This window comes from Cyprinus carpio, chromosome A7, assembly GCF_018340385.1.
Source record: "Cyprinus carpio isolate SPL01 chromosome A7, ASM1834038v1, whole genome shotgun sequence".
Lineage (NCBI taxonomy): Eukaryota > Metazoa > Chordata > Actinopteri > Cypriniformes > Cyprinidae > Cyprinus > Cyprinus carpio.
The window spans coordinates 36,397,528-36,413,888 of record NC_056578.1 but is presented as its reverse complement, the minus strand read 5'-3'; the positions used below and the strand labels follow the sequence as shown (position 1 = coordinate 36,413,888).

Below are 16,361 nucleotides of genomic sequence, written 5' to 3'. Positions count from 1 at the left end.
GAAAAAGAATTTGATTCATGAATTTTTGCACCCATATTTTGAATTTTAATTTTTTTTTATTTTGAATTGTTGAATCTTTTTTAGTATTATATTATCTAAAAAATATTGTCTATATTTAATTTGAACATTGCTGAAATAATTTAGATATAAAATAAATGTCATTCTTGTTATTATATTAAATTATATTATATTATATTATATTATATTATATTATAAAAAATTCTACATTTAATTTAAACATTGCTGTAATAATTTAGATATAATATAAATGTCATTCTTGATTATATTATATTATATTATATTATATTATATTATATTATATTATATTATATTATATTATATTATATTATATTATATTATATTATATTAATTATATTATATTATATTATATTATATACATTTAAACTTATTGCTGTTTTGGTGAAACAATTGAGAATGTATACTTTTTTTCCAGAAGAGCCAGAAACTTAACACTTACTGCATTTGGTTGAACAATATTAAGGTGACATATTATATTCTGAGCAACTTGCTCCCTTATTCTCAGCTATACTGACCTTCACGAGAGGTCGTTGCCAGGGGAGACAGCACTACTGCAGGGAGAGACCGATCCCATTACTAAGCACAGATAAATGTGTTGTCAGGACCTTGTGTCTCCCCTCTTATCAGAGACGGGGGGAATCATACCTCCACAGGGCTGAACTGAGCACGCTCTGTAGCTCCAGCAGAACAAGTCTGTGAAAAGACCTGCCAATCAAGGCCTCTCAGGGCCCAACGTCCACACAAAGTCTGCCTGCACACTTTAGCCAATGAGGAAAGAGCGGGCCCTCATCACCTGCCTGATGCAGTCAAACCCCTGCAGACGGCCCACAAGCTAAGCTGATTAATGCACTCAGCGCTGACAGCTGCTGATAGATGCCACGATAAACAAAAGCAACACTGACCCATTACTCTTTCTGTCTGTGTGGATCTCTGACTCTCTGAGGCCTCCAGAGCATCTGCAGATCTGCTCTTTGTCAGTCTGTCTCTGCTCTTTGCTTTTGACAGGAAGTTGGAATGTGAGAAGAGATGAGGGTGGTATTAGTTAGTAGCCCACACTCAGAGGTCCTAAAATTCATTTTGCCACATCTGACAATGGAGTGAATGAAGAAAATCTAGCAGCTATAAATACTGCCATTTTTATAGTCATGAACACCCATTAATTTTGTGGTATTTGCGTGATCTTTTATTTAATAAATAAAATATAATTTTTTTTATGTGAATGCATGAAATCATAAAAGCAGAATCAAATCAAACTCATGAACTCCAACAATTATTTAAAATAAAATAATCAGTTGAATGTGTGTCTTGTAAAACAATTATAAAACAAGTATAAATTGTACACTCTCAGAAAAAAAGGCACAAAAGTGTAATTTGAAAAGTTACCGCCCCAGTGACAGCTTTTTTACCTTTGTTTCAGTGTATAATAATAGTGTAAAAAAAAAAAAAAAAAAAAACTAAATTAAATTAAAGTAATAAATAAGTAAACAAACAACCAAAATTTTAATTAATTTAATTACATTTAAATAATTAAATAACCTATTTAATCTCATTAGTGTTTTAAAAAAAAATAAAATAAAATAATTTTTTTATCTCATTGCTGTCTTGGGTAACAATTTAAATATAAGAGATATAATAAGTGATTTTTTCCCCCCTATATATTTGTCTAAAATCATAAAGGCAGAAGCTGATTCATGATTTTTGTGCAGTCATGAACCTCCATTTATTTTAAATGTGCATTATTTAAAATAAATAAATAAATACATTTACATATCTGAGAAAAACATTTGAGAAAACACAGGATCAAAGTACAGTACTATAACAAGGCAATGTGGATCTTCTCAGTATGTCTCCTATGGGAGTGCTGAGATCAGGAAGCAGATTGAACTGGTTATATCATGCACATCTTCCCCTAAACACACACATATGGACACACATATGAGAAGATCCCTGCACTGCACACATAATCGATCACACTTGAACATCCAAACACATTCTGCAGTCTGCTGGCAACAGCTTTGTGTTAATGTCACCACAGTCTCACATCTGCAAGTGAGTCAAACAGGATTTCTACTTTAAAAGGGTTTCTGACGTTCTTGATGATGCCCTGAATTACACGTCACATCTGCTCTGTGTTTCAACCATACCAGGGATGTAAGAGGAACAGTGTGTCTTGGTTTCTAGAGTCAGGCCAAATTACAAGTTGAAGACACATTTGAGTTTTTAATTGCCATCCAGTCATTGAAATTAACACACTCGGTGCAGGTGTCTTTCTCAGATAATGACTTTCCTTATGGCTCTCAGCAAACTGGCACATAGAACTATAATCTGTCAGTTGTAATTGTGAGCTTCGGTCAATCACACTTATATGAGGTGACTATGCAGTGTGAATGGGCCAAGGCTGAGAAACCAGTCAGCAGGAGGGAAAAAAAGCTGGGCGTCACAGACGACGGACAGTTTGTTGTGGGCTGCTCTGCCCTTCTTCCAGACAGATCCACCCAGGCAGTGGAGAGAAAGGAGGGCAGGACGTGCAGCCAGAGGTGACAGACGGAGTGGTGTGATCACCAGCAGCTGAGCCTCCCTCCAGCTCGCCTTTCTCTTCTTCACTTCGAGTAAGAATAATAATAGACCTCTTTAGTCCGGACACCTGCAAAACTGAGGGTGCGAGACGAGTTTGAAAGCCAAGAGTTGTGTGAAAGCTGCTCTTTCCTTTTCCCTTTGGGCAAATCACAGTTCCACAGACAGCTTCATTCAATGCTATTATCACACGCATAATGATATATCTAAATTAAATTCATGAGACAAAAAGAAAAGAAATGTCTGACATTGAGAATACCCTTAGGAAAGAAAAATCACAAATGAGATCTCTTCAATACCTCAGTTCTTGTTGTTGTTGTTTCTAAATGGCATTCAGAATAATTGGAGACTTCTGCTTCTTAGATATATGTATAAAACATTTTCTTTAGAGATTTAAAATATCAATGTTTACAAATCTAAAGTGAAAGATTTCAGTATGAACTCAAATATGAGTTTCTCCAAACTTGCCACAAATGTTCATAAATATTTGATGGTAGGGTACATCACCTAATTAATATTCATGAGCCAAGATGATAAGGCTTATACAGACATGCATATATTTATTAAAATATATTTATTTATATATTTTTACATGTGCTTAATGTGTTATTTTATTCATATTTAATCTTATTTGTATTAATATTTTACTTATTAAATGAAGATTATCATATAATCATTCAAATCTAAATGTAAATTAATGTATGTAATGTAAATAATGACATATATACGATTCATGCTCCTACAATTGAATCAAGTGGTGCACATTTGCAGATTTCTCATCGATGAAAAAAATAAATAAATAAATGAATAAATAAAGTCTATACTGGAACAATATGTCAAAATGTTCTCATTTATTTCTATTTTGATTTATCCAAAGGAATTTTAGGGAGAAAAAACATCTTAGACAAAAATGAATATTTAAATAATAACTGAGAACTCTATTTACATAATATTTCATGATTTTCTTTCTTCAGTGGTACCTGAAAGAAGATCTTTTGAAAAATGTCAAAAGCCTTTTGGAAGTCAATGGTAACCAAAACTGTTTGGTTACCAATATTCTTCAAAATATATTCTCTTACTGTATGTTCTGTAGAACAAACTTTTTTTTTTTTTTTAACTATCACTTTAAGAAAGAGCAATAATAAACCTTCGGTAATGGTGGTGTTTTCATTGAAAATATTCATCTGGTGTCATAGAGATCCCACATATATATGACTGCCTGCATGGTTCATTTCAGAGTGTCAGACAGTCTGTGACTGACACTAGCTAGTGATAAAGCCCCTCTCTAGCTCCAGTGGTGTTGGCTCCGCTGACACGTCTGAAACATGCCCCTCTAGTGTTGTTGTTTCATATCTGACCAGTCTGAACAGGTTTCTCCTGTGAGGTGTGAAGCTGCATGGCACAAACAGAGCTGCAGCTGCAGGGGCCCCTCAGACCACAGCACTTCATGACCGTGAAAACAAACCAGCAGAGAAAACCAAGGAATGTCATCTCACACTTCTCCTATACAGTCTCAGCCTGCATACTGTAAACACACCAGTGCTGGGGAGTAACCGGCTAAAAGCAGTCTAGCCATTGCTACTGCCTCAACAACATTTTCATTAGTTTGAGAATAATTCAGCTGCTTTAAAATATCATAGCTTTTTATAGTAACAAGAAACTTTTAGAGGCATTAGTGAATCAGTTCATTCAGATGAACTGCATTTACAGATTTAAGTCCTTCCACAACAGTTTACATCCTTTTCTTAGTTTTATAAGTCATATTTTGTTTAAATGTATCTTTATTTAAAGTTAACATGAAATGAAAATTTACCTCATTGTGAATTATTTATCCATATATGTTTATTATTATTATTATTATTATTATTATTACTACTACTACAAAAAGTCAAAGGTACAAAACTTAAATGTGTTAAGTAAGGTGAAAAGAACTACAATCCCATTAAGAATAGCAAATGACAATCAAATTAAACATGGAGAAATATAAAACTATTCATTTAAAATTGTTAATTATATCTATAAAAACAACATATTTTAAGTTAATTACAATATATGCATAAATATACAAATATTATTACCAATACATATAATAATAGCAATAAATATACAAATATTATTAGCAAAAAAATGTGTAAAAAAACAAAACAAAACAAAAAAAACTGTGCTGCTATCAAAACACTGCTTGTATGTTTAAGCAACCTACCTTTTTAAAAAGAGTAAAAAGAGTTTTTTTTTTTTTTCTTCTTTTTTTTCGGACAATTAATGCATGATATTTACAATTAAATGATTACAGCTTAACTTTATATTAAACGCAATTAGATGAACATAAAAGTGTTTTTGATTCACTTAAGTAGGACTAAGGTACATCTTCATATGTAATAATGTAATTAATTCCGTTGTAATCCATTTTATTTAACATTATTTAAACGTGTACTTTGTGTTAAGAAGCAACAGTCATGAAAGTGCACTCTCTTAAAATACACTTTTGGCCTTTTAATTCATGAATATTACATTGCCAGTAAAGTACATTACAAGTACAGTATGTATGTATATATATATATATATATATAGATAGATATATATATATATATATATATATATATATATATATATATATATATATATATATGTATATAGATAGATAGATAGATAGATAGATAGATAGATAGATAGATAGATAGATAGATAGATAGATCTATAGATGGAAAATGGGCAGAGCGTTCAGCAAACCTGTTTGAAAACAGTCGTTATTTTATCAGTTGATGATGCAAGTGCCACTGAAATTACTCACTTCATCTTAAACTAACTTAAACTATGTGTAACTTGTAGCTTGGTTGCTTTGAAATAGTTTCCCAACACTGCTACACACTCTGCTCTTGACCTGGGTTCATTGTCTAATCCTGGACACACTTCACTCGCTCCATACTGACAGAAGTTAGTTAGCAGGCAGAGAAATTCCTCAAGGTTCCCCAGAGCCCTTGCACACAGGGTTCAGGGCAGCCTTGTGAAACAAGGACCTTAAACTTATACACTTTAAACCCCTTATTCTCATCATCTCATTCTGCTGTAGTTGTTCAAAGAGCTGTTCCAAGCAGGCCCCAGCAGGCACATCCAACTTGGAAACCGGATTTATTTTATTCGGAGATTAAAAATCTGCTGTCTGCTTTACTTCTACAAGTGTTCAATCTCCTGCTGCTTTTGAGAGAAAGACAAGAATCCTGTAACGTGGCAACAGCGACAGCCTCCCCATCTTTTATTAGTTTTGAGCGACACTTTGAAACTGTGGCCAGGATCGAGACAAAGCACTGACACAAATACAAATGAGCCTCCCGCTAAAGGCTACTAAACAGAATAAATAACCCCAGAATCAAATTGTTTTGACTTCACTGATGGCAGAGACAAATCAATAACACTACAGTGAGAACTTGGAAACTGAAAAACACTGATATTGCCAAATACTCAGTCAGAGGGAAAAATGCTATGCATGGAAGCAAACTGAGAAGCTGCTGGCTGCAGACAGATGGCATTCTGGGGCTGAAAGGTTGACCATGGTGCCTGGATCTGCTTTGACAAGAGAGCTAAGCAGTAGCTTACTACCTACAGACTCGAGTCTTACGGAAACTATATGCCTGAAGTTTAAATGAAAGACATGTCTGAAGTTTAAAAGGCAAAAACCTTAAATGTTTGTGTTCCTGTGGCTCAGTGGTAGAGCATTGCTTAGAAGTGCAAAAGGTTGTGGGTTTGATTCCCAGGGGAACATATGTCAGGATAAAAAAAAATGTATATCCTGAATGCACTGTAAGTCGCTTTGGATAAAAGCGTCTGCTAAATGCATAAATGTAAATGAAGAAACTAACATAACTAACTGTCTGTCTATCTATAACCTGATCCACCCCCAACAGGGGGCTACTAAAATATTTTGTTTTTTAATCATAATATTAAAAGCAATTATTGTTATACAAAGTCAACATATAAAAGCTATTTTTTCCACATATTAGAGATCCATGGCATCAGTAAGTGAAAGACCCTGACCTTGAAACCCTAGCAATGTCCTAGCAACCACCAGAATAGAGTGCAACAGTCGGGTTCCGTAAGTAAAACCACCATTCATTTTCTCCATAGGGGAAATTGATTTTTAACAATAACTTTAACTAAACCTTGATGAGGTTGCTCATTGATGGTAAAAGTTTTTTTTTCAGTTTAAAAGCTGAATTTATGGTGAAAAACTACATTACCTATTATGCTGTACAGAAAAGTCCACCAATCAGAGAGTTGCATCAAATTTGCACCAAAGTTGCTTGCAGAAAAGCATTGCAAATGCCGTAAATTGGTAGGGCTGGGTATTGCGTTCGAAAAATGTCTTGCCATTCGGTACCAAATTTCGATACCTAAGGGCTTAAACTCGACAACTTCAGTGAGCCAATAAGCATGCAGCATGTTTGATGTGCCTAAATCAAGCAAGTAGGGGTAACTGCAGGCTGAAGCGGTGGGTGTGGCAAACGATTAGGGCGTGCCGAAAGGTAAGGGACGTGGATAAAGGTCTTTCTAACTGGTTAGGGTTAGGGGTTAGATTTTGTTGCAGCATTCACCTTTCAGCATGCCATCTTTTGCCACGAACATCAAGTGATGGTGATTGGTTTTAGCGAGGCATCAAGGAAAAACATTAGGTGTGTTGGACCTGAAACGGTGCTGTACAGATCAATCAGTGTTTGACATCAAAGTACCGCGAGAGTGATTAGATGCAGCAGCCTACTCTCTATAGCTCTCGCGGTACTTTGATGTCACAAATTGATTGATCTGCGCAGTGCCGCATCAAATTGAACACACCTACTAGTTTATGCCTCCCACTCCTCAAAGTGGAGGAAGTCGGGTTTGGTATTTTTATTGAAAACAATATTTATCCAAGGTGGAATGAGGTAAAACCCTTAAATCTTTCAAATTAGTTAAAAACAAGAAATAACTTAAGTTGACTTCTCTCTTAGATTTGTATAAATTAATTAAAAAGCACTTTTTGCATGAAACAGAAGTTGAGCCTGTCCTTTTTTTCCTGTTGTGACCTATATCTGAGTGAAACGGCTTCTGAAATGAGAAAAAATACAGGGCGGGGCCTGATTTCGTCCTTTGGGAATCGATTGGATCGTTGGAAGTTGGGCGCTGCTAAAAAAATGGAGGCAGAAACTAGATAGCCCTGTCCTCACGCCATAGCACATGACAGGAAGAGAAGTCGTTTCGAGGGGGGAGAGAAGGGTAATGTATTTGATTAAAGATTATGAGGGCACATAAATTTTTAAAAAAAATAATGAAGTGCATAGATAAACCATTTATAATAAACACTACAATATTACATATAAAAATAAGAAAATGAAATGTTACTCGTCCATACTGGCGTTTCCACTGCGTTTCAGGAAAGATCTCCGTCCACACTACACTACCGAAAATGACTGTTGCGTGACTATTCAAGCACCTGCTTAGCATTTCTCATGTTAACATCCAGTACTGTTATGAAAATAAGTAGAATCTCTTGAAAATCACATACAAATTATACACTGTCGTTATTATGTGTTTATTAGCATCATGTTTCATCTGTAGAAATGTTTTTCTGGTTTTCTTATGTATGTGGGAGTGTAATGGATGTTCAGCATCAGAGACAGGTGAGTTATGAACAAACAATATGATTGGCGAATCAGCTTCCTCTGAGTCAGAACAGCAATCGTGGAAGAGAAAACACAGGCAGACAGTGCTGGAAGCAGCTAATGCTCATCAGTAAATCAGTGGAAAATTAACAGAAATTATGATGCTATGCATTTTAAAATGAAAATGCACTAGTGTAAATGTAGTCTAAAATAAAACTATTTGAACTTTACTAAAACTACTCGCACTGATTTATTGTGTTGGCTACATTTTGTTCCTTTGTGAAGTGCACTCTATATTCTAGTTGCCACCTAGGAACCTAGGACACCCCAGCAATGATCCAGAATGCCCCCACAACCACTTAGAAATTCCTGTTCAATGATTTTCAGTGGATCCTCTTGCTATGTCAGAAAGACCCCTAGGGTCCAAAGAGCATAAGCATGCTTCATTTATCACCTTGGATTTTTATTCTAGCCCAAAAAAGAAAAATCTAAATTTAAGGTTAATGACAAAATTAATCACTGCCCACTCCTTGATGACTGTCACTGCTATTCAACGTTCTTAACAAATGCATCGATCTTTACAAAAATCCAAACGAATACAGTTCAAAGGTCTGTCAATCTGATGAAGGAAAGCCATGCATGAAGTTGCTTGTGTCCGTCTCAATCAGAGTTGCACTGAAGAGCAGATTTCCCCTGGGGTTAAAGCTTGAGCAGAGCGATCAGGATTTGTAAGCGCCAATTTTTAGATGAGAGGCTTTTGGCATAATGACACTTCAGTGCAGAGTTGAAAGAGCCAAAGAGTCCTGCTCTAGTAAAGACGTGCTGTCTACCATCCAATCTCACTCTCCCCAGCACTGCACAATGAATCTCAATGTGTTGTGGGAGTACAAACAATGAACCACAAGCATCTAGATTCGCTTTGTTATGCAGATTCACTCGGTTTATTTCCGAAGACTTATCTATGAGAAGCCTTATCTAAGTGGAAAATGACAAAGACTGATAAACGGATCCCACAGGTAAAAGCGCTAAACGGGAGAGCGCAATATAGTTTACCTGCAAATGCTAGATACAAGATTTAGATTCTCTGAGGATTTTCTTGGTGAACTAATCTAAAAGCATTATTTTTTCAATGCACTGGGTCTCTAAATGTGCCCATTACATCAGCACACCTTGGAAATAAGCATATACCTGCAAGCAACAAGGATAGAAAAAGGGCAACAGTTTGTCAGGGATGATGAATGATACATAGGGCGATTTCCTGCTGTCTGTCCACTCAATCTGAGGTACATATCACTACCTGACAATCTATTCAATGTTTAGTACTTCAAAATAAAAGCCTCAAGTTTGCTGGTCACCCAGCATATATTGTGTTTTGGATGCAGGTCGGTAATATGGGATATAGAACATACTACATGTTAGTTTTGTTATTGTGCCCAAGATCTATTTAAGTCCATATTTATCATACTAACAAGAAACTATGCTTCTACCCACAGGTCGAGACTCAAGAGTACCAAACACACAACCTTGCAAATGTTCCTTAGAACTATGGTTTCAGGAAAAACAGAATCATTAAACTAGGTAAGTAACAAAGAAACTTACGACCATAGTTGTCTAACTATGCTTTCAGGAAACGCACACATGAATGATTAATTTACTAGTCCGTATTAAGGAAATCCAGAGCAATCATGTTGCTTTTGTCTTCAAATGTTCCAGATTTGACATTCCTTACGGGATCGATACCCTAAGTCATATATATATTAGTGCTGTCAATAAATTAAAAAAAATGAACTAATTAATCAAATTTTTTCTGAAATTAATACCATAACATTAAAGTTTTTAAATATACTTTTATATTGCAAAAACTTCACATTCAATCTTCAAATCAATGTAGAAAATAACATTAAGACAGTAAATTTTTCATATTTGTTTAACGGCATCTTTTTCATTACTGAAGGCGAGTATCACTAATACCAATACTACTGGTGTCTCTAAAAAATTCTTATTTTTCCAAATATTTAACCATTGACTATAGCCATTCAAACATTACAGTATAATTGAGAGCTATCAAAAAATAATAACTTATAATTTAAGTGAACTCAAAACAATCATTACGTAAACCCATTATAATAAATGTCATATTTTGCTACCTGTGCCCTTTAGCAAGTAGCAAATATACAGAAATTGAATAAAGTTATCAAACACTTAATTCTACATTAAATATAGGTGAATCCCATAAAAATGATTGATTTCCTCCCTCTCTCTCTCTCTCTCTCTCTCTCTCTCTCTCTCTCTCTCTCACAACTCTTTACCTTTTCTTGCATGTTTCATATCTTAAAGTCTCTACTAATGCGCTGACGAGTTGAATCGGGTGTGTTAGAGGAGGGAGACAGTTCTGGGCTGCTCCAGGACAGTATTGAAAACCACTGCGTCTCAGAGACATCTTCTTAAATGTGACTTATATGTATGGGAGGTGGAATACAGCAACACGGACAAATGTTGTTGGCCTGTACACAAGCTAAAAATGCCCCACACAGGCTGCACAGCTGAAAGCCACAAGCACGGGCAGTGGAGCCGATCCAAAGACAGATCTGAATGATAATTCAGGTCACTGAATTTCTTTCCAAACTTTACAACGAAACCAACACGTTCTGTGTTCTCTTCCTGAGTATGAATGTTGTGTAAATATTACTCTCTGGGAGGTATCTGTGTTCCTACTCAAATATAGGAATGAAACCTAAGCCCCTAAACTTGATCCATACTTATTGCCCATTCATTCAACCCAAACCCTTCAAATGACATATACAAATACAGAAGCACACACAAGTACAAATACAGAGTCAGTGCAACAGTAGAGGCATGTTCTCAGAAAAGGCGCCTATCTGGGGAGCAAAGATATACTTCACCAAGCACAGATAAAGCATTTCAAACTCAAATGAGCACACAATGAATTTCAGACAGCATTCATTGTCTGAGATATTATCTCAGGCTGCAATTCATTTCAGTGCTCAAACTGAAAGCTGACACAGGAGCAAATAACCTGTGAAGAGGGCAATGCCCCTTCGTAGCCTATAGCATTTTAGCCCATCATTCCATGGTGTGCATACAGGCACTGCAAGTTCAATTTTGGCTCTTTGACTGATGTTCTATTACACTTTTCCTAAATAAGACGTCCTGACTTTCCAGAACATAAGCAACAATACAGCTTGTCCAAAGCTTGTAAGGCTGCTAGAAATGTACCAGAACCAGCACAAAATGAAACATCTGAAATATGAATGTTTCCAGGGTCACTGGTGTTTGAAATTCATAGCTGTTTGTGTTTTGTTGGATTTTCATTGCTGGGCGGCAGCCAGCAGGGCCAGGTGAGTGTAGAGGGCTGAAGTGTGAAATGAAACACTGATTGATTGAGAGTCCAGCAGACAGCTCGGGGGAACAGGACAACTCCTCTCGAACAGAGGTCACAGGAAGATGGGGATGCAGAAGGGTGAACGACGGCTACGCAGGCAGGGTTAGGAAAGAGCCTGGATTATTGTGACATGCTGATCCTTGTGTATGGTACAAAATATGCCCTGATTATTCAGAGCACTGCAAACCAAATATCATTTAAACTACTTCAGATGTATTCATGGAAAAAACGGTGGTATCACTGAGGCCTCTTTTTTTTAACTGACCAGGTTCTGCTGATGGTTCCTGTCCTGTGCCAATTCTCGAATTGTTCTCTGCATGTCCACTGCAGAAAGGCGGTTTCAAGTTAGAAAAAAAATTAGTTCCACTTGTGCCCCAAAAGCTTGCTGGTCTGGAACCAGGAAATGGTGCACAGAAATGTCTTGTTGAGAAATGTCAAATGTGATAAACTGTGTAAAAGAGAACAATTGTGTCAAGAAAATTGAGAAAATCTCCCTCCAACACATACAAAAGAGAGTACTGGTAGTTAATGCGCCTCTAGTTTCAATTTCTCTCGAGCATTGACAGAAGGGGGTACTGGTAGATACTGGCATGATCATAAGCAAAGATGGCAGATTTCCATGCATTTTTCAGAGAATCATGTGCCGGCCGAGCAAATGCCATTAAAATGCATCAGAATGCCAACAGATAGCTTTCTTCAGGTACTATAGACCTCCTTTCCCTAAGCCAGGACCAACAAGAAAGGTGATCCAGGAACATGTTCTACAAGGCAAAATCACCTCAACAAAAGAGCACCCTGCTTTAGTCTGCCTTGAGGAGTTGAGTTCAGAGTGTGAAGCATGCTGTGAGGTGGCACGAGCTAAACAATTCCCAATACCCACGTCTTGCTCCCTGTCCTGCCATCTTGAGCCGACACGCCATGAATACAAATAAGCAAGGCCGTGGCTAATCCCCTCCTGAATGAATGTGGACATGATGGCCACTGTCTCAGGTTACGTTTACATGACAACGATATAGTCAAAAACTGAAAAGTCTATATACCTAACACGTACTACGCATGCGCATGACATCACCGTTTTCAAAGATTCCCGATATTGGGTGTTTACACAAACGATAACGGTGGTGTTTTCAAAAACTTGCCTTTGTTTTTATATGTGATTAAGCAGAAAAAGAAGAGATAAGTGAAAGAAAACACGACTAAAGGAAGGAGGGACACGGTTTTCTTCCACCCATCATGTTGATTACTCTCGCATTTGTCTGAGTGCCTGTCACTCTGACGTCTCACAGGTTGTGGCGGCGACAGTCCTGTTCCCAATGCAATGGCATTGTAATAGCCCACACCAAAGAAGCAGCAATTAACCTTTTTATTACACGCCTGTCACCCACAGCAGATTTCAAAGAGAAAGAGTTATATACATTCTGTGCATTTCTGCAGACACATTTTATGTTTGTTTTTATAAGTGTACACTATGCAAGCATACAACAGTTGCTCCATAGGCATCCATTGCAAGTACATGCAAGTATACATTTGTGGAAGATGATGGTACTGCTGTATTGTTGATCTTTCCCTCTTTGATCCCTAGAAAGCAAGGGTCGAGGGCAATAGAGTGTAGCAAAACAGATCATATTGTTCACAGAATATTTTTTTTTTTAAATGTCAACTTTGTCAGACATTTATCTTAAAATTTCTTAAGGTAGAAAAACAGAAACTCATCCTTATCTGGCATTGCAAAGAATGTACATACGGCAAATATGATCTATTTAGATGTGTAATACAAGTCATGTGCTTATTGAGTTATACAATGAAGTTAAGAAGTTATAGTTCAGCTTAATGTTCCATTGTCCCTCCAAGTTAAAATAAAACATACAGTATAAGTATATTACCCTGTACATTACTGTTCATGGACTTAGCTTTGGACTAGATAATATGCAAGACTATAAGGTCTGTTTCACCCAAAAAAAACTGTCTAGGAGAAACATTTGAGGTATTACAGAAGTTGTGATTTTCCATCCCTATGGGAAAATCCCAAAAACCAGTAGTTAGTATTTTTGTTGAAACACCATTTATGCTGTGCGGAATGTCAAAAAAACCCACACACTTTGGTCCAATCTGTTGCACAGCTGAGAATACCTCACTAAAAAGACCAATGAAAATTTCCAACTTGAGAAATAATGAGCTTGTTCACTCAAAACAGACTTCCAAAGAGGAAAGACTCTTGTGCTCCTTCAAATAAAGCATTTGCCTCTGATTTTCAGAGCAGAACTTCTTCAGAGAGATTTTAGTGAAGTTACACAGTCAACTCTGCAAGACTGTAAAGGCTTGATGCAACTTAATTGAATTGCTTTTTCCCCTCCAACAGCAAACTGAATTTCAGGGTAAGACCCAACTCAAACACCTCATAATCCCTGCTGTTTGCCTCCTGCAAATGAAACAAGGTCACTTTCATTTCAACTCAAAGGGCCCAATATAGCAGCAGCTGTACTGCCAAACGTACCTGCTCTCACACATTTACAACAATGGTGCTGCATCAGCAGACACCCTGACCGACTTATTGAACTCCACTGCAGGCAATATCACTGAAAGATGAAGACAGGACAGATGAACAGAGCTCTCTCACTGTCATTCTGTCCTTGCATTTATAAAAACAATGTCTTGAACCAAAACAAGTCGAGAGCCACTGCCCAACATGGGTCTATATATGATGCATATATTACACAGTTTGTGTGAGAATGCTGTGTAGATATTTGTATCAAACCAAAAGGGGCTTACCTGCGACACTGAGTCTAGCTGTACGGCTTATGATGGTGCCCAGGTTGTCTATAGTGGCCACGCACTGGTAAACCCCCTCATCGGGTTTATTGTGTTTAGAGTGGACCACTGAGCTGATGAGTAAAGAACCATCGGCCAGGACCTGCCTGCGATCGTCTGAGGCCAGGCTGAGGAAAGAGCCATCTTTCTTCCATTCGATCTTGGCAGGAAACTCACTGTGGACTGAGCAGTTGAGCAGCGTCTGCGCTCCCCGCACTGCCAGCGTATCTGACGGCTCGGTGGAGAACTGGAATGGGCTGAAGTTCCTCACTGCTGATCCTATGAAGAAATAAGATAAAATAAGCACTGGATTTCTCATCATAAATAATATGATGAACTGAAATTAGGTTGAACTTTGGGTTGAAGGATTAATAACAGAAGGTATTCGCATCATCGCAATAAAATTCAAATGACGTTTGTGTGAATGAACATGAGCCGTGGCATTAGATTTCAAATATTTTATATATTTCAACATTTGTCCATCTCAGTATTTATTTTATTCTTGCATTTGAGAGCCTAACACATCCATTCCAAAGTCAAAACTTTATTACTAGTGTCCGAAAATGACCAAACTTTGAGGGTAACACCAAGCAAATGCATTATAAATCATTTTAATTATAAATGTAAAATTACAAACAGAGCCCTTGGACATCAGGACACATTTGAATATCTTGTTATGTTGCTCTCTCAAAAGTAAATGGGGGTTAGAACTGACAAGTCAGATGCAAAAAGTCAAACTAAGCGCAATTACTTTGCATTTGTCCTCATAAATTATTCAAATCTTGGCCTTGAGAGTCATCAGGACTTTGTGTGGATACTTCTTGGATGGGAAATGAATAATGAGCTTTTTATGTTTTTTTTTAAATACTGCACCAAGTGATGAGTCAAATGCTAAATATAGCTGGAAGCAGTTGAGGCTGCTTTATGGCGAGTCTACAAAGAGATTGCATGACTGGGGCCAGCACAAGAACCAAAAGTCATCATTCTGCCATTTTAACTCAAGGGTTAATGTCTGGGATCACTGCTAATGAAGACGCCCTTCTCCCCTCTTAAACTCAATACTGAAGCTGTGTTGGAATTACATACTGACAGAGTACACACTGCATTTGATAAAGGATTTGCTTGATATAGCACAGCTGGCACACTGATTTCAGATGCTTTCAGGGAGATTGTTTTGTTTCCGAGAATGCTGCAAAATCGATTTGCACTGAGTAAAGTGACACTCCATCACTATAAACAAAAGTTAAGAAAAGTAACTACAGTTCACCTTGACATATTCATCAATTGCCCAATGAGTGTCCTAGAGAGGCGGGATCAGTACCATCCAAATCCACTCTTCTGTTTTCCAGCTTCATTTTAAATCAGTTTGGTGGGAATTGGGAAAAATTACAAGCAGGTGTTTTGGAGCAGGGTTGAAACTAAAGTCTACAGGGACAGTCCTCCAGGACTGGCTACCCCGATGAAGTGTCTAGTGTGTAGGTGAGTTCCAACATGTGCCACAATGCAAATCTTAATGCAAACTTACTATGAGTTCTCAGCATCGCCACAAAGTCACTATAGCCATCATTAGCATAAGCTGCCCTCTCTATGGTAAGGGTGAATTCCAGTTGGAAGTGAGCATCCCTATTCCCTACTCACTCCAAAGGTCAGAGGCCTTAAATTGGGGACTTTCGAGAGAGCAAGGCAATTGTTTCAAATAATATGGCTGTTAGGAACAACCATTTGGAATGACCCTCGGTAACGACCATGAGGGAGATAGAACTCTGTGAGATAGTTATGTTGCTTACTTTCACTTGGAACGACCCTTCTTGTGGCGTCCCCTTCATAAAGTGCCCTTCAAGAGTGCAAAAGTGTTGTTTGTAATTCGCCCTACAGTGTCTATTTAAGGACGCCAACTGACATGG

The 16,361-nt window shown here is 37.2% G+C and overlaps 1 protein-coding gene across 8 annotated transcripts in view; it reads right to left on the bottom strand.

Moving 5' to 3' along the window:
* LOC109067730 (neogenin-like) overlaps positions 1-16,361 on the bottom strand; it is a 135,903-nt gene that overhangs the window by 70,665 nt on the left and 48,877 nt on the right. For all 8 annotated transcript variants that reach the window (XM_042761000.1, XM_042760995.1, XM_042761002.1 and 5 more), the window contains exon 2: positions 14,419-14,736. In XM_042761000.1, coding sequence (XP_042616934.1) covers positions 14,419-14,736 — 318 coding nt within the window. The remainder of the gene's footprint in view (positions 1-14,418; positions 14,737-16,361) is intronic.